Here is an 18,575-nt window from a genome sequence, read left to right as displayed (position 1 = left end):
CAGGGAGAAAAACAGTCATCTCCGGGTCTTTGAGAAGAGGCAGAAAAAGAGGTAAAAGGAAGTAAATAATATACTTTTAATAATTAAGTCTCTAAATTCTTATTTTATACTCTGTGTTTTGAGTGATCAATCAATTTTCTTAATTGGCTTTTAGAACAAGTAACAAATGTTAGGCTATTCATTGGCCTTGGTTAATTTCTTTTTTTTTTTTTTAAGATTTTATTTATTTATTTGACAGAGAGAGATAGAGAAAGCAGGAACACAAGCAGGGAGAGTGGGAGAGGGAGAAGCAGGCTCCCCGCTGAGGAAGGAGCCTGATGCGGGGCTCGATCCCAGGACCCTGGGATCATGACCTGAGCCAAAGGCAGACGCTTAATGACTGAGCCACCCAGGCGCCCCAGCCTTGGTTAATTTCAACAACAAGACAAGATGGTATAACACCCACTCCATTGATTAGCGAGAGAAATGCAACCACAGAGAGAGACCCCAGGCCTCCTTGGGCCCGTACAGGGCTTATTTGACTACACTGATAACTTTTGAGGAAGGAAATATAAAGAAAAAATATAAAGGTTATGACTCTTATGATATTAGCTGACCCTTCTCTTGCCCACATAGAGAGCCACAGGTTGCCCATCAAGGGGGACCCTGGGTGGTAATACAAGACCTGTGTCCTAATTCCCAAACTTCCTTCGGATGTGTGACTTTGGATTATCATTTGTGGGTTTGCTTTTTTGGACTCATTTTCCTTCTCTGTAAATGGGTGGGTGGCAGGTGAATTAGACTGAGTGACCTTCTAGGCCCATCCCAGCTCTAACAGAATAACTCTGGAAGGACCATGGTCACCCACGCTTCCCATTCCATAGAGAAGGCCCAGCATTTGTCTTTAATGAATCCCCCTCAGTGTTGGTCAGAAGGGCAGGAGCAGATGCTCCTGCTTCTGAAGTTCATTTTAAGACTTGCAACGCCTGCTTCAGCAGAATCAGATCCCAGTACCCCCACCCAAAGGATGTGCAGAGGTCCCCTCCCTGAGTAATTTGCAGTTCTGGCATGCTCTACCTTGAGTTTCCCTTTTAGCTGCAGAGAAAGCTCACATGAAGAAGTGCAACAAGCAGAGAGCAAGGAGAGAAGAGAGACACTGCCCCTGAGGTGCCCCATTGCAATCTTGCTTTCTGTCCCTGAGCTGATTCCTCAAGCAGGGAGACAAAACTAAAAGTTGAGGTTTTATCTCCAGCTACATAACTTCAAAGCAATAATACGGCGGGAGGAAATCATTGCACAATGGGGAGTTGTGGTCAACAAACTTGGAGATTCAGACACCTCCACACAAAGCTTTTAATGTAGGGTTTTGGAGAATGACATTATCTTTGTGCTCCTAATCTGCCATAGAAGAAAGACCTAGAAGGGTAATGAGTTCATGGGGAAAAGCCCTCCCATACATTTTAAATGATAAAAGAAAGATCTCAAGATGGATGAGATCAAAACAGTGCATAGTTGTAGAGAAAGATGGAATGAAAAAAATAATGCTTCTTTGCAGGTCCAAGAATTCCCAGAGATACACATATGAATTTTTGCCTTCCGGAACTTCCCGTGACCTGTGGAGAGGCAAAGGGGATTTTATATAAGGAGAAAATGAAACAAGGTGGATTTCATGATCTTCTATGCTTTTCAACTGGAAAATACCCATGTGAATAATATATTATTCAGGGGGTAGACACCTGTGTCGGGGGTCTCCCAAGACCATCCCTAGGTTTGGTGATTCACTAGGAGGACTCATAGGACTCAGCATATAGTGAACTCATGGTGATGATTTATTAGATTAAAAAGGGTACAAAGTAAAATCAAGGAAGGAAAAGACACACAGGACAAAGTCCAAAGGAAACCAGGTGCCAGTGTCCAAGAGTCTCTCCCGATAGAGTCACACAGGACGCACTTAATTCTCTAGCAATGAATTGTAGCAATACATGTGAAATGCCGTCTACCAGAGAGACTGCCCCCAGCCTTGGAGTCCAGGTTTTTATCAGGGGTTAGTCACGTAGGTGTCCTCTGCCTAGCACACGCCAAAATTTCAGACTCCCCGAAGGAGAGCAGGTGTTCGGCAGAAACCATTTATATTGTTTATGTAAACAGCTTAGGACAGTGAGACACTCTTTAAAGGTCTGGGAATCGTGAGACCCCTGCCCAAATGCAAGTTCCCCAATGCCAGCCAAGAGCCAACCTTGCAAGCAGACCTTTCTAAAGATAGCAGCCTCTGCTCTGACCCATTAGCTCTTTTCTGTAGGCATCCCAGATAAGCTGGAGGAAAGATGACATTTCCACACTTATAATTAATAAACATAACAGGACATCTCTCCTTTCCCCATGGAAAAGGTCCACAGGATGCCCATCCAGCACCCAATGCAAGACCAAGTACTTCAATATCAGGGTGGAATATGTACACATTTGGGAAATCTGGCAATAACCTTCACAGCCCCATTCCCCTTAACATCTGTATGGCCTTACGCTAATGGGAGGGAGCCCAGGATTTAGAATTAGAGGACCCGGATTCAAGTTCCAGTGATACCACGAGTGTCTTTTCCATCTAGACCAAATCGCTAGTCTCTTATCCTGAACTTCCTCCCGGACAAAATGGGCATAATAATAAAACTTGCCTCACCATGTTATTATGAGGGGGGGAAATGAGATGGCAGATATAAAATACTTTGCAAATCATAACTGTTAAAGTACAGTACAAATGTTCATCTGTCATAATTGATTCCCCCCACCCAAATATAGTTCTCTAGGCACCAACATGTATCAGTGTTTGCCCTGTGACCATATTGTAGATGTATAATTTAACTTTTCCCACTTGATGACATTTCCATAATCACTTTTCCCATAGAGTAGTTACGAGTGCAAAATATGAGAAATAATTTTTTTTGAGAGAGAGAGAGAGGAAGAGAGAGAGAGAGGAGGAAGAGGCAGAGGGAGAGGGAGAGAGAGAATCCCAAGCAGGCTCCATGCCCAGTGCGGAGCCCAATGCGGGGCTTGATCTCACCGCCCTGAGATCCTGACCTGAGCTGAAATCAAGAGTCAGATGCTCAACTGACTGAGCCACCCAGGCGCCCCCAAAATATGAGAAATAATTGATTACCATCAGCTGGATGACCGACATCGTACAAGAGGAAGCAGGTGCACTGTGGTGACAGCTCCTACATGGCTACCTGTGTGGCTTCGTCTGTCCCCCCTGAAACTCAGCCTGACTCTCAGAGAAGGGGAGGAAAAGAATCCTGCTCATTCATCTTCGGAGCCATTCAGTTTTTTCTCTTTTGAATATAGTGAAATACTTTTTTAAAATAAACGTTGGTGCTAATTATTGTCCTCGTTAAACAAAAGTCAAAGACGGGTGCACACAGGACTGGAAGTCCTGTCCCGCCCTTGCCTTCTGGGCTGCTTGGGGGGCCACTGAGAGCCATCTCAGTTTTCCTGCTGTAGATTCTGAGCCCAAGACAGGTGGCTCAGGTCCATGGCGAAGGCCACATTCTGTGGGTTCTATGGTTGGTGGGGGGCACTCCCTGGCAACTCCTTGTTTTGGTCTCACAGGAACCTCAGAGAAGTGTATAAAGGGTAAGGATGGAAGATGGTTTACCTTCAGGGAATTCGAAGTTGAAGGAAACTACTCACGGTCCAAGAACTGGAAGATGAGTGTGAGATGTGGTGGATTCCCCCTGAAAGACCTGATTAAGGTATCCCAATGATAAGCGGCTTACATGCAGGGTTTAGTGTCACTGTTCACCAGCTCCAAGCATTAGCAGAATTTCTCAGTGTCCAGAAAACTGTCACGATGCCCTCGCCCAGGTCACAATGCATGTGTTACTAACATTGCACTCGGAAGCATCTTGGCTGCTTTATAGTACAGCTTAGTCCTCTAAATGCATGAGCTCTTATCCTTTTGAAGGTCAGACAGGAAATTGTGGCTGTGATGGGGTCATGAATAACTGCCACTGTGTAATGTGGTCACAGGAGAGTAATTTAAATGAGAGGTGGGGGTCTTGGACTTTGGAGGCTGGAGGAAGGAGTCTGGACCCTTCCTTTAATCATGGAGGGATCATGGGAGGGTTTTGGGTTACGGACTGACTGACACAGGTGACACACTGCTTTAGAAGTATTCATCTGATCAGAGAATGCAGGATGGGCTGGGGGGTGGAGTGCTGGCAGCCATGAAGACCTCACATGACCTTCACCGCCTCTGTGCCTGATCCACCCATGCTCAGCCCGCGAGGCCCAGCTCCAACAGCACCTTCTCACCACACCTGTTGCCTGTCGCTGCTCTAACAGCTCTTTACAACCTGGGTGGCTTAAAACCATACAAATCCATTATCTTAACAGGTCTGGAGGCTAGAAGTCTGAAATCAGTTTCACTGGGCTCAAGTCAAGGTGTCAGCAGGGCTGGTTCTTCCTGGAGCCTTCCAGGGAGAATTTGTTCCTTACCTTTTTCAGCTTCTGGAAGCTGCCTGCGTTCCTTGGCTTGAGGCCCTTCCTGGCATCACTCCAATGTGTTCTGTCATTACATCTCCTACTGCTCACTCTGACCCTCTTGCCTCCCTGGCAAAAGGATGCTTGTCATTACATTGGCCCCACAGAGATAATCAGAATGATCTCCCCATTGCAAGGTCCTTAATTACATCTGTAGAGTCATTTTTACCACTTAAGTTAACATATTCAGAAGTCTGGGGGTTGGGATCTGACCATCTTTGGGGGCCAGTATTCAGCCTACCATAGTCACCTGTCTCTGGATCCCAAAATACTCTGTGAGAGCAGGGTTTACACTTTATCATCCTTACCCATCCTATAAGGCTCATCCTACTTGTCTCCCCAGAGGCCTAGACACCTTTGTGTGCCCAGGGCCACTGATGGGGCCTGTGCCCTGTCGTCACTCCCCAGGTTATGTGGTAGTGGGTAGCTGTAGCTAAACACACAAGTTAGAGGGGCCCCGGGGAATGGAAAAGAAGCAGTGTGTATAGAAGGCATTGTGAAGGAAAAGCTGGCAAGGCTATGAGGAAAGCAAGACAGGATGCAGTTTTTAAAGCTTACCTTAAAGCTGTGTCTGGGTAAGAGAGAGCAGTGTGTTACAGATCTGGAGAGGAACATTATTTTCCATGAAGACACCCTAAATTTGTGTTGACAATGGGACATATCTGGAGGGCGGTTGGAAATACCAAGCTCACAGAGTAGAAACAAGGACCCATCATAGCATTCATCTCATTTCTCTTTCAGAATAAATACCTACCAGACCCGCCAAGAAGAAGAAGAAGAAAGGTAATTATCACATGACTTTCTGCCAATGTCTCGTCCCCTTGGGATGGATAATAGCCGTGTGTCGCCTGGCGAAGCAAACAACCCAAATCACATTCTCTCCCTTTCTTTTGTATCCTTCCTCTCCTTCACATGCACACACGCACATTCACACTGAGTCCTTCTTCAAGGGATCCTTCTTTAAAGGGCCGTTCATTTCCTTTATGGAGATATCACCTTTGAGAATAGAGAGACTGGAAGGCTGATGTGCCAGGAGTGAGACACTGCTGACCCGGAAGATCTTCTGCTTTATGGAGAGGCCACACCAGGGAGATGGTTTTGGAGCTGGGTGTCTGCGTGAAAGCATCAGTCCTCACCAGAGGGGCTTTGCAAACCTCAGTTCCATCTATGGAGGTGAATTCTCTTTCCTTCAAAGTCGCATGTAGAGTTCGCGGACCAGTGGTTTCCATGGTGCATGGAGTCCAAGGAAGGAGATGGGATAGTCGGTGTCTTCCATGGCCTCTCCGAGAGCAGGTGTGAGAGAGAACCTGTGTGGTACACAAAGGAGATGGAAGAGCTTCCATTTTCCTAACCTCCAATAGTGGTGGCCTTGGTCCATCTCTGCTGCACCCAAAAGTCACAGCCTTCACAAAGCTGGTTTCTGGGGCTACCCACTCCACTGCTTTATGCTAGTGACTCAGTCACGAGGGCCTGCCTCCACTGGGTTTTCTGGAGAAAGACACGTTATTTGCTCTGTTCATGAAGAGCAAACATCTCCGCCCAGTGCTAGGGAGTCAAGGGTAACTCAGTCCGGGTTAGTCAATTGAGTTGGCCGTCTCCCATCCCTTCATCACAAATGCCATCTCTCAGTTCCCTCAGGGCTTACAACTCTTAAGGTGTGACTACCTCCGTTCTCAGAGCATCTCTCCAGAAGATCTTTTCCTTCCCCAGCCCCTAGGCTTCTGTCCCTTGTGCCATCAAATGACAGGTGGTGCTATTGGCAGTTTCCCTGCTCATAAGATTCCTGTTAAACCCGATGGTGATAGCTGAGGTGTTCCAAGAGAGTAAGATAGAAAACTCCACGCCAATCATTTACTGGCTGCTAAGAAACCTCTTCTCCTGAGTGACAGCTGTGTTCATTTGTTTGCTCACTTCTGTATCCATTCAACAAACACCTGTGGAGCAAACACTAAGCGCTAAGCATATGCTTGGCCAGTGACTGTGCGCAGGAGGCCAAAGCGACAGACCCAAGGAACTGTTTCAGCTTCGTTGTCTAACGTGGGACAATAACTACTGGGGTGGGATGGGGGGTTCTAGGCCACTCTGAGAGGCAGGCAGTGGCGTGGCTGTCTCCCAGGTCATTGTGCTTTGGATCACACTGAGTGGCTTATCTGTGGCCTCACTGCCTGGGTGGGAGGTAGAAGCTGAGTCAGCCTTTGTTCCAGACTGAAGGAGGCTGAGTCATTCCACAGATATCCAAGGTCAGTGCATGCTTTTGGGATTCAGGAGAAAGTGGAGAGGTGCTTAGCTTCAGGAAGAAGAGGGACAGGACTGGGGACCTTAGATCCATTTTGTTTTCAGGTTAGGCCCTGGGTGAGCTGCAGAAGAAGGCAGTGGGGTTCTCAGGGACACTTGCACGGTATCCAGGACTCTGGGCGCTGCGGTCGCTGGGGGCCGTGGATATTCAGTCCTCAGCCTGATTCCCTCACTGCAGCTCGAACTCTATTTGTGGAATCCAGGACCAGGCTCCCTGTGTGGCTTCACAAAGGGCTGCCTTGAGTAGGACAGCCAGAGAATGGAACTTGCATTGAGCCAAACTGTCAGTGACATAAAATTTCATGCTTTTTTATTCTCCAATTAGATATACAGACCCATAAATGCAGATATAAAGCAAAGGGAAGGCTGTGGCATGAATCCTTTACACAAAGAAGTCTGCTCAAATGCGTGGTTACTGAAAAATCATATTCAATATAGTCACTCAATCTCTCTCTCTCTTCAGCAGACAATACCAGAGCCTAGCAGCAATGACTTTTTTGACCCTTACGTAAGTACTAACTCCCCAACTGTGACCCCAGAATAATCCAGGCCTTGTCCCTCCATATATGACCTGTATCATTGCTGCGTTTCTCTGAAGTGTGCTCACACTCAGTTGGAGTATGTCACTGTGTGTGACGAAGAGAGAACCACAGACGGACGTATCACCCACACCAGGGAGATGATTTTGGAATTGGTGTTTCTGCATGAAAGCTCCCTTTCCATTTGTTCAGGGAAACTTTCCTGTTTCCTTATTTCCCCTTGAGAGTGAGTATGGGAGGCAGAGCGCTAGACCACTGGGGTCTCTAGAGCCAGGACTTAAAGTGGTAATAGCCGAGGCTGGTGTGCACATGACGGGTAAGGAGCACACTTGAGAGAATAGCAGCATTCTGAAGAAGGTGATAGGAAGGAAAGATCACAAACATCCACTCCAAGATAGAAGCAGAGCTAAGATGGTTTGAAGCATCCGTGAGAAGGAACAGGCTGAGCCAAGCTGGCAAGTCCAGGGGTGGACCCTGTCACCAGTCCTGCAGAGAAATGTACACAGAGCAAGTGGGTGATGCAGGGAAATATCTGCAGGGTCCTTTATGGAGGCCCTGGAGCTCATCTCAAGGGAGCAATCAGGGGGCTGAGCTGGGTAAGACAGAAACTATCAACATACAGCAAATCACAGACATTTTTACTCAAACTGCTTGGCTAGTGCTTGATTATGTGCAGACCCTTCTGATTCCACAGGCCCTGCTTGTTACAGCTACCTGCATTAAAGTCTGCCAGCATCACAGATGGCTCCTCCCTCTAAGCCAAATCACCCTTTGATTGCTTTCATTGCAACAAGATGGATGTTTTGGGCTGAATCACCTTTTTGCACAACTCCAGGGGGGGCTCTCACTATTGAATGATGGGCAGCTGTACTGATAAGGGATGCTTATGGAGAAGGGATAGAAAAGGGTTGCCATGCCCTCTGTTCTTCTAGCAAATGCATTGCCCAGCATGATCTAGATGCATCCACATGACTTCGATTCCTCTGCTGGAGGTGGGAGACCCTTGTGTAGTAGAGTGGCATTCATCTCTGGGGTCTGCACAACTTTTCTGATAACTGGAATGGACATGGAGGGTTATTCTTCACAGTTCACAACCAAGCCCTCTGCGAAGATAAAAAGCAACTCTTCTAATAAGAATGTCCTCACACCTTTTCATAACCTTTCTGTGACAGATTTTGTAGGCTGATAATGACTCTACTCACAGCTCCCAGGCTTTGCTGGGAGAAATCCCGCTAGACCTTGGGCCTCCAACCTTGGCTGCACACGGCAATCAGCTGGAGGTCCCACCCACAGAGGTTCAGATGTTAGTGTTCTAAGGTGCAGCCTGAGGGTCAAGATTTTCCAAAGCTCCTCTGGTGGTTTTAATGCACAGCCAAAGTTGTGGGCCATGGTACAGTGTTCATCCGAATCTCCCTGCCTTCTGATTCAGGGAGTGAGGGACGGGGCCTGAGAATTTACACTTCCAACAAGATTCAGTGGATGCTGCTCCTGCTCATCCCAAAACCACTGCTTTAGAATCCAGAGGTATCCACTAAGGACTGCACCTTAAAACCATCTGGGGAATGTTTAAAACATACTGCCTATGTCCCCCCCACCCTGGTGAAGCAAACAACCAAAATCATGTGCAATTAATTGAATTTCTGAGGATGGGGCCTTGGGCTTCAGAATTTTTTAAAGGTCCCCAGGTGATTCTACTGTATAGCAGGTTAAGAACCACTGCCAAGCAAAAGGACAAATTTCTTGCTAAAAAATTAAAGAGATACATGTTGAGTTTGTGGGCTCCTAGACTATGCACCTTCCAACACGGGATTGTCATGTTTATTCATTCTTTCTCGGGGCCTGCTTACAGTGCACTTTTTATAGGATGATAGTCTAGAAACCTCCACCCAGCAATGGTCAGCATCCATGAGTATCATCTGTTATGACAAAAAAAGAAAAATATTTACACGGCCCATGCCAGGCCCAGGTGGGGATGTGTCCAGGGATGTCCCTTCCAGGCCATTCCTTAAGTTTTCCCTTTCAATAAAGGGAGTGCATGGGCAAGATACAAGAGTCTAGAATTTCCTCTTATGTGTGACTTTTGTGTCTCTTCTTCTTCCATTGAATTTATAGATGAAAAGAATTTACAAATTGAGATATGTCCCAATTCACATCAGCTCGTTGGGTGCAGGGATGATATTCTGACTGTTATGATTTAGAACCTAAAAAGCAGGCTGCTGTGCTTTGGCTAATAAGTAAGGCATCTGCATCCTTGTGGCTGTAGACCTCACAGAAGCACTGAGAAGGAGATGGGAGGTTTGAAAAATGGGATCAGCAGGACTGGTGATGAATTGGATATCTGAAAAAAAAAAGCAGAGGGTTAGAAAAAATCAAAGAAAGTAGAATATCATGGAACAAAGCATAAAAAGTGTTTCTAGAAGGAAGAGGTGGAATGGTATTCCCTGTCACCTCCCCACTTCCTCATTGCCACCAAGAGTCCCAACCATCCATCACTGGGTTGGCCAGCCCCCAGATCTGTGCATTATTTCGTACCTAGATTGTCACAAGAGGATGTAAATTCTTCTTCCAACCCATGGTATTAAGAGGATATTTTCAGGGACGCCTGGGTGGCTCAGTCGGTTAAGCGTCTGCCTTTGGCTCAGGTCATGATCTCAGGGTCTTGGGATCGAGTCCCACATCGGGCTCCCTGCTCACCAGGGAGTCTGTTTCTCCCTCTCCCTCTGTCTCTTCCCCCTGCTCATACTCTCTCTCTCAAATAAATAAATAAAATCTTTAAAAAAAAAAAAAGGATATTTTCATTTAGGTATAGAGCTGCCACCCATTGGATGAAATGTTTCCCCACCACGTAGTCTTCCTCAACTGGCTCTCTTGCTGCTCAGATGGTCCTAGGAGAGGGGCCAGGTGCTCATCCTTCTGGGCATTTCTCCAGCCCAGGCACACAACCTTCTTACATAGAAATTGTAGTATGTAGGGATTCACATGTTATTGCCACATAGATTATCACACACAACAGGAAAAAAATGTGATTTCTTTTACCCATCAATGGGCTCATTCCTTGACCAAGATTTATTTTGGTCTATTAATTCTATTGTTTTTAACATGTGTTTGTTACTCCATAATACTTAGATACAAACACTATCAAATGTTTAACTTCACTAAAGGAAATTAAATATGGCTAAAGGTCCCACATACTGCAATTGGTGAAAAATCAAGCATCAACCAATTTTGTGGGTCCCTCCACCTTCCTTATATACAAAAACACTAGGTCTTGAATGTCCTCAGAAAATGAGGGTATGGCCTAGGTGTGGTGGTCACTGTTACCACAGTTGTGGTGGTCACTGTTACCACAATCCCTGGCCATTTGGGGACGGCACCTCCACACCTTACATGCCGAGCTAAACCATGGGACATCTCCCCACAGGCTCCCAGAGCCAAAGAGCTCTGTCCTCCCTGGCATCCACCTGGTCATCTGTGTCTACGTCTTTCCAACCCAGAGGTACTGTCACAGGCCCAGGGGCCCTCCAGGCACGGAGTCCATAGTGCGGGAACTCCTCCCCAGGTCCTTCAAATCATGGGGAACTTATGGCCAAGAAAAGAGGATGCAGTGATATGTCAGAGTGTAATCTCTTATATTAAATTCTTGGTAAATCACTCTTCAGTGAGTCAATGTAGATGATGCAATGTAGATAACTAGATAAGACACTGTATTATATTCCTGAGCCAAGTTTTGCCAGCAAAATAATGAATTTCTCAGATTATCTTTAATTCATCCTTTTTTGTGGTTGTTGCTAGTCTGTGTCAGAATCTCTATCTTCATAAAAAAACTTCAGTGGTCTAATAGCCACTCCCTCCCAAACTTTGCCGCAGACCAGAATGTCTTCTTCCAAAATCTTCACTCAATATTTTGAGAAGAGAAATTTATAAGTGTCACCTGGGTACAAGCAAAGGTCATGCGTTCTAGAGTCCCAATGTGTCGACCTTCTCGGGTCTCACTGATTCCAGTGATGTCTGCATTATCTCCCCCTCTAGCCGGGAAACTCAAATATATGTGAGGTGTGCCGTGGACCTGGAAAGCTGTACTGCTGTGATACTTGTCCAAAGTCCTTTCATGAGACATGCCACATCCACCATATAGATGCTAACAGGTTAGTGAGCCTGCTCCCCTTTTGCCATTCCCTCCTGTGGCACAACTCCTCCAACCGTGTGCACTCAGCCTGCAGAATTTGTCTCTGGTTTTATGTGTCTTCATGCAGAGGGAGCAGAGTCTTAAAGTATCAGGATCCAGAAATATGACCCAGAGTTGTTTAATGGCTCTAGCAGCAATAGATTAATGGGAAGCAAAAACTCTTCAAGTTGTTGTTAGCTGTACTAGAAAGAGATGTCACCCCCATATCCCCCACTTGGTTCCCAGACCCAGGCACTTCGTTGGGGTGATGACACCATACATTAGAAGTTGTTGTTAGCTGTACTAGAAAGAGATGTCACCCCCATATCCCCCACTTGGTTCCCAGACCCAGGCACTTTGTTGGGGTGATAACACCATGCATTAGGTGCTGGTTTAAAGCATATACCACCTGCTATGGGAACATCAAAAAGTTGACAAATTGGGGAATGTGATGAGCCTTCGATGGCCACTGATGCTACATTTCCTTTGCCTTAAAATATATCTTTGGTCAGAGATGATGGTATGAGGGATAATATGGAGATTGATAAGGCATTCTGTAAGTGATAGTGTAGGCAGAATTGCTGTGACCAGGGAGGATGGATGATTTCCATCGGTATTGTGTCCATCCCTATGAAGACAGAGCATTGCCCCTTGGTAATGGGAGAGTCTAATGTAATCCACCTGCTCCCAGGTAGTTCCCAGGGAATACTGTCATCTTAGGGATTCTGCATAAAGCTCTGCAGTCGAGCAAGCTGCAGAGGCAGAAGACAGGCCTGCTCTATTGCTGAGCCCGTGTATAGTCCCCATCCTCGCACCACGGGTACTCAGGAATGGGCCCCTTGGGCAAGCACTGGAGTAGCCAAGGAAAAAGGCAAATGACATATCTAGGAAGGATCACTGTAACCACTTGATTATCAAGAACCCTTCAGTACAGGGAACCTGGCAGAGAAGAATGGAGAATGAATCTCAAGGCAAATGGCAGATGTCTGACACTACTCTGTTCATAGATTTCCTTTCCAAGAAATTTCTGCAGCATAGATTCTAGGCCCAGGTAATGGCAGTGCCAGAGGAGAGGATGTCTATAACTCTGTGCTTACTCAACAAAGTTGAGAAACAAGAAGTGGTTTCCTTTTACTATGGTCTGATGGCTCACTGAGGCCCAAGACTCCAGTGCTGAAGGTACCAATTGGAAATTTTAACAGGCAGGGCTCATTACTGAGTCCACAGTAGCTCAGATAAGAACTCTAAGTTTTGAGATGAATGAAAGACCATCACCCACCATGGCAGCTCACTCAACAAACTGTCAGTCCTGCTACCACTATTAATGGGAGGGGTGTCTGGCAACTGTGCCCAAATGGGGCTCTAGCGCAGAGGAGTGTCCAAGAGAGAAGTTGGATACAATGTGGAAACCACCAGTCATTCCTGAACAGAGGACTTTAATAGCTGTAGAAACAGTGACTGAATCACAGAGAACCTACCTTTGCTGACCTTATGCCCAACCTCTCAGGGACCCATGGAGTTGCATCTTCTGCAGGATAAAGGCTCTTCAACAAAGGTACCCACAAAGCCAACCATGTCACCAGGCATCTGAGGTCCTAAAGAGGCGGATGGTGCCTGAGGAACAGTTGGTGAGTTGAAATATAAACCTGAAGTCTCCTCCTTTCTGTTGACTTGAGAGAAGAAGCACAGTCTTGCAGGGGCTGGAGGGATGGTGCCCACGGGCGAACTGCTGTCCCCTGCTGTGCTTTGCTCACATGACCTAACCCTAGGTCTGTATTCCAAAGGATTCCAAAAATCTGTATTCCAAAGAAAATTCCCATTCCGTGTTTGTTTCATAGGCCACAGGTTTGGGAGCTGTGCATTCTGTCTGAGCGTATGTACACTGCATTCTCCCCAAGCTGCTTTTCACTTAAAATCTCCTCTGTCTTTTGCAGAAATGTGAATTTGTCCTCTTGAAGGTCTACTGCTATCCAAAAAGCCTCTTTTTTGCTTCAAGACCACATTATGTAAGTAATGGCAACAAAGCCCAAAACTGGCATTGTCAAATTTGTGATATGGGTTCAATGGGGTCACTTGTCATTATCTTCATCTTGTTGATGGATATCTGAGTCAGCTTACTCAGTCCTTGGCCACTTAAGCTGCTACCACAAAGTACTATGGACAGGGCAGCTCAAACAGCAGATATTTATTTCTCCCAGCTGTGGAGGCTGAAAGCCTGAGATCAGGGTGCCAGTGGGATCCTGCAGACTGCCAGCTTCTTTTTGTGTCCTCACATGGTGGAAAGAGAGGGAGAGAGCTCCCTGGGGTTGTTTTTATAAGGGCACTAGTCCCATTCATGAGGCTCATCCTCACAATCTAATCATCTCCTAAAGGCCCAACCTCCTAATACCATCACATTGGGGGTTAGGATTGCAACATAGGAATTTGGGGGGGACACAAGCGCTTGGTCTGTAACAGTGGGTAGACTTGGAACAGTGCTCACAGTCTGCCCTTCCGCACTTTGTCAACAGGGTAGCGACGCGTCTCATGGCCCAAAGAAACCCATGTGGTTAAACAAAATCAAGAAAAAGCTGAGTATGAAACTGTACCTCCGAGTGGAGGGGTTCGTGAGGGACATGTGCCTCATCTTTCAGAACCACAGGGCTTTTTACAAGGTGAGTGGTTCCCTCTGCATCCCTCTTTCTTTCCATTAAGCCACTTTGCCATTCATCCTCATGTCAGGTAAATGTTACAGTTGCCCTCATCTTGTGGCAAGCCTACCACAAGTGCAAATTCTGGAGGTATTCTAAAAGCCCTGTGGTCTAAGGTGGGGAAATAGTAACAAACCAGGTCTCTTTGCAGACATTACCTTAGGACCTCAGAGTTTACGCACTTCTAGATGCTCAGTGTTCACCCACAGAGAGCAGTGGACTGCAGACCTATTTCCTTCTACGAAAAATGGAAACGCATTTTTTTTCTGGAGCTGGGTAGCTCTGTGTGTGTCCCAGAAGTCTCCGCCTTTGCCCTGGGTTCCTATCCTTACTCAGCCGGAGGCGCCAGCTGAGAGACTGGATGCGCAGGCGTAGAGTATGCGCGTGCGCAGTTGGCTGGTGCTGCTGCGCACCCGCCGTCTGGCGTCTAGACCTCAGGAATGTTGGGACAGGGGCCTCCCTCTCACACCTGAACATCTCCCTATCTCCAGTGGTTCCTTACCATTGTAGTGTTACAAGTTATAAGTGCTGTGTTTGAAAATCAAGCAACTAGTATTTTTAAAAAATTAACAATAAATTTCTGATGAAGAATTAGACTCTAATACAGTACTATTTTTACATCTCTGTCTTCCAGGTAAAGAGAAATTATCAAGCTATCAGGGACCATAAGACTCTTCACTGTATTAATTCTCACTTAACATTTGGGATAGTCTAAAATGAAGCTCTGGATTCCATGAAACATGGAGAGCCTAAGCTCAGTTGCTATGGCCATTCTCATTTTTCTCTTTGCTTTTTCAGGACAACCAGAAATTCACCAAGCTTGGACTTCAGGTGGAGGCCATATTTGAGAATAGTTTCAGAAACACTTTTGCAATTCAGGAAACAAGCGAGAATAGTTCTCAGTTGGAGCACAGTCTTTCATGAAGTAGCCCTTCCCCTCACCCCAACAGTCTTCAGCAGCTATAAGATAAGAGTCTGTGGTCCCTCCCACTGACAATTCTGCCTGTTGCTGTGCAAACAACTTTTCCAATTTTTTTGTTGTTGCCATTTTAGTTCATTTATTTTTCTAAATAAAATATAAAATTATCTTGTCAAGTTCTCTTATTGAATAATTTGAAGTGAAATGTACAGTAGAAAATATCAGGTCTTTCTATAAGGGATTGTATTATGTGCTTCCATTTATTTTAATCTTTTATTAGGTCCTTAAAGTTTTCTCCTCCTTTCCCCTCTCCACACAGGACTTACCCATTTCTTTCTTTTCTTTTCTTTTCTTTTTTTAATGCTCGGGCAGTTAATATTTTTTCTTGCTATTGTGAATGTGAACTTTCTCCCCAATATATTTTATTAGCAATTATTGACTCTTATAGAAAGCTATTGTTATTTATATATCATGGTCACTGATTACTTTCCTGAATACTGGATAGTATCCTTTTTGGCCTCATACCCAGTGGCATCAGGAAGCTTGTAATGGATGCAGAGCATAGCCAGTTTTCAACTCACAGAATCATAACTGGTTCAGCAGATGGAAGTATTCTTCACTTGGGCACTAAAATCTCCGACAATTCTTGGTTCTGTTAGCAAATGGTTCTGCTGTGGTGCCCTGGTGACCTTGCACGTCTCCACATAGACCACATAGGCAAGACTTAACTGCAGCTGATTTGATCTAAGTCTTGGCAGACTGCCCTGTGATCTTTCCAGAACACAGAGCGTGGGACACTTGTGAAGCACTATGACAAGACCTTGTCCCAGTCACCACCTTATCTTCCAGGGGTTATCATGACACAATCTCTCCTCACATTGCAAGTTCCGATGAGGTGTGAGGCCTTCTGCCTCTTTCTCTGGGCCGTAGCTGCAGGCTATGGAACTGCTCCATTTCAGCATGAATGTGTGCTGTATCGCATGCTGAGTCAAATGCCATCCACATCCCCTCTTGTTTGGTGGCACCCCATGGGACAAAGGACATGGGGAGCTGGCACCTTTGCTCTTCCTGCTTTTGCTGTTTGTGTGATCTAAAAAGGGCACATTATTTCTTTACCAGCCAAATCAGTCAGCCTTGCCTGACGGTTTCTCAGAACCAATACATTCTGGCTATCGTACCTGACAGAGTACCACATATTGGTAGCTGGTTCAGAGCATGCGCTACACCCTTCAGGGAAATACCTCAACCTCACGAATCATTGCCTCCAGCTGGTTCCAAAGGTAAGTCTTCAACACACCTCTATGCCATTCAATAGTAAAATTTTGTTGTTGAAATGGGTAATTTTGAAGATGAATTTATGTATGTAAAGTGTTTAAAATCATGTCAGAGACACATGAATGTATCATGTGGCTACACAAGTAGGGATTCTGTATTCGAAATGTTAATTCAAGGAAAGGGAAGCAATTCTAGTTGTCTACTTAGCTAGTTGATGGATACTCAAACAGAGGCCATAAAAACCAAAATTGATATGGTTCTTAGACCTTCCCAAAGAGACCTTTGTCTATGTCCCGAGGTAATGATGCTCTGAAAAAAAAGAAAGAAAATTCTCATCGCTGACCAAGCAAAGTATTTTATTCTTGGGGATCTCTCCTATTGTGTCATCTATTTTTAATCCTTTACCTCCTGATAAAGTTATATTTTTTATTTAGATTTACATTTTAAATGTTGACTCCTTTTTGTTTGTTTTGTTGAATGAGGGGGAATCAGCAACGTGGCTTTATTCTTTCGCTATTATCTAGAATGGGTTCTTTTCAGCCTACTGTTTTTATTTATGGCAGAAACAGTAGTGTTCTCCAAATATCACATATATCCTCTTAACTTTTCCAGCCACTCGCATTAAGCATGGCTAAATGACTGAGACACTGACCAATGAACTATAGTCAGAAGTGGTATATATCATGTGCAAGCTGATTCGCAGAAGGGCAGTGAGAATTCTATGTAACCTCTCCTGCCACGTTGATTACAGAGGTCTTGTTTTGAGATGACAGAGCCTAGAGATTGACCCCGCCTGGCACGTGTATTCACTACCACCCCAGGAGGGCTCCCAGATCCACTGTGACTTGAGTAAGCAAGAAGTAGACTTTGTTGTCTAAGCCATTAAAACTCGAGGGTTGTGTATTGCCTATAAGAATAGCCTAGCAAGAACTGGCTAATGTATATTGGAAACAAGAGAGAAACACTTGTAGGAGTGGGTTTTGGGGATGTAGGACCCGGAAGGGTAGAATATAAGACTGGAGAATGGAGACTCCATTGATATGGAAGTCCTCTCCTCTGATCAGGGTGTAGAAGGCACTAGCAAGGGCATCTGGGGCTGGTCCTGTCTATGACTGAACTGGCTCCTTGAAGCTTGGACAAAAGGATGGCATCTAGCAAATGAGGTGGAGATGCCCCAAAAGCCTTGGCATAGTACCAAAGAAGGGGTCAGAAGACTCAGAGAGGTAGGAATGTTCACATGGGTATATCACATGAAGACATGCCTGAAGACATGCCATATGGCTTGTCATCCAGATGAGCCCAGAGGACATTCCCTTTACAAAACCAGTGAGAAGAACATTCTCTGGGAGTGCTGGTATTTTTGATGACCTCACTTTTGCATGTCCTCTGTAAACCGGAGTGGACACTGATCCACACCCAATCTCCCCATACCCCTCCTTCTAGTCATGGCCTGGAAGACCACAGAGATCATTCTTGCAAGCAAGAAAAAACTTCTCTTGGGACACCTGGGTGGCTCAGTCTGTTAAATGTCTGACTCTTGATCGCAGGGTCTCAGGGTTGTGAGTTCAAGCCCTGACTTGGGCTTTCCTGCTGAGTGTAGAGCCTACTTAAAAAAAAAAGGAAGAAAGAAAGAAAAAGAAACTTCTCTTTTAGCAATTATGAATGTTCAGGTTGTATCTCATAAAACAGACAGCCCTCTTTAATAAAAAAGGTGAATCTGGACTCTTTAAAATTTATTATCCTACTTTTGAATCATCCAGCAAACAACTGGATTTAATGTTTTGTAGAAATGTTGTTCAAGATTCATTTGCATACCAAGAATTCTGATTTGCACATATCTCTCTTCTAACATGTATGACCAGAGTAAAAGTGGTTCCAATATCCATGGGGTCTATAAGACATGAGAGGAAAACAGTAATTTGTACATTGAAAAGTGCTAAATCTTGACATTTCACACAACTCACAGTCAGGATTGAGACATGCTGATTATCATTTCTCTCTACCTTTCTAAAGAAAAGAAAGAGCTATAGGATTGAGTTCTAGAAATCAAGGATGATAATTCTAGTTGTTCTTTTAATTCGCTATTTGGCATTATGGAAAGAGAAGAAGGAGCGGAGAACCTTAAACGTGTGTTCTTTGGTTTCCTCACATATAAAACAGGGCTATCAACATTTGTTTTG

At 45.2% G+C, this 18,575-nt stretch overlaps 1 protein-coding gene across 6 annotated transcripts in view; it reads left to right on the top strand.

Annotated features, from left to right (window-relative positions):
* Positions 1-15,242, top strand: part of SP100 (SP100 nuclear antigen) — a 96,515-nt gene extending 81,273 nt beyond the window's left edge. For 4 of the 6 annotated variants that reach the window (XM_032400250.1, XM_032400231.1, XM_032400239.1 and 1 more), the window contains 10 exons: positions 4-51; positions 1,535-1,639; positions 3,580-3,722; positions 5,254-5,295; positions 7,271-7,315; positions 11,376-11,491; positions 13,019-13,139; positions 13,446-13,517; positions 14,022-14,165; positions 15,000-15,242. In XM_032400250.1, coding sequence (XP_032256141.1) covers positions 4-51; positions 1,535-1,639; positions 3,580-3,722; positions 5,254-5,295; positions 7,271-7,315; positions 11,376-11,491; positions 13,019-13,139; positions 13,446-13,517; positions 14,022-14,165; positions 15,000-15,125 — 962 coding nt within the window. In that variant the 3' untranslated portion in view covers positions 15,126-15,242. The remainder of the gene's footprint in view (positions 1-3; positions 52-1,534; positions 1,640-3,579; positions 3,723-5,253; positions 5,296-7,270; positions 7,316-11,375; positions 11,492-13,018; positions 13,140-13,445; positions 13,518-14,021; positions 14,166-14,999) is intronic. The other 2 variants (XM_032400223.1, XM_032400259.1) reach the window with 2 other exon arrangements.
* The last annotated feature ends 3,333 nt before the right edge of the window (positions 15,243-18,575 follow it).

The sequence above is a fragment of the Phoca vitulina genome, unplaced genomic scaffold, assembly GCF_004348235.1.
Source record: "Phoca vitulina isolate PV1807 unplaced genomic scaffold, GSC_HSeal_1.0 scaffold1, whole genome shotgun sequence".
Lineage (NCBI taxonomy): Eukaryota > Metazoa > Chordata > Mammalia > Carnivora > Phocidae > Phoca > Phoca vitulina.
This window is presented reverse-complemented; position numbering and strand designations above follow the sequence as displayed.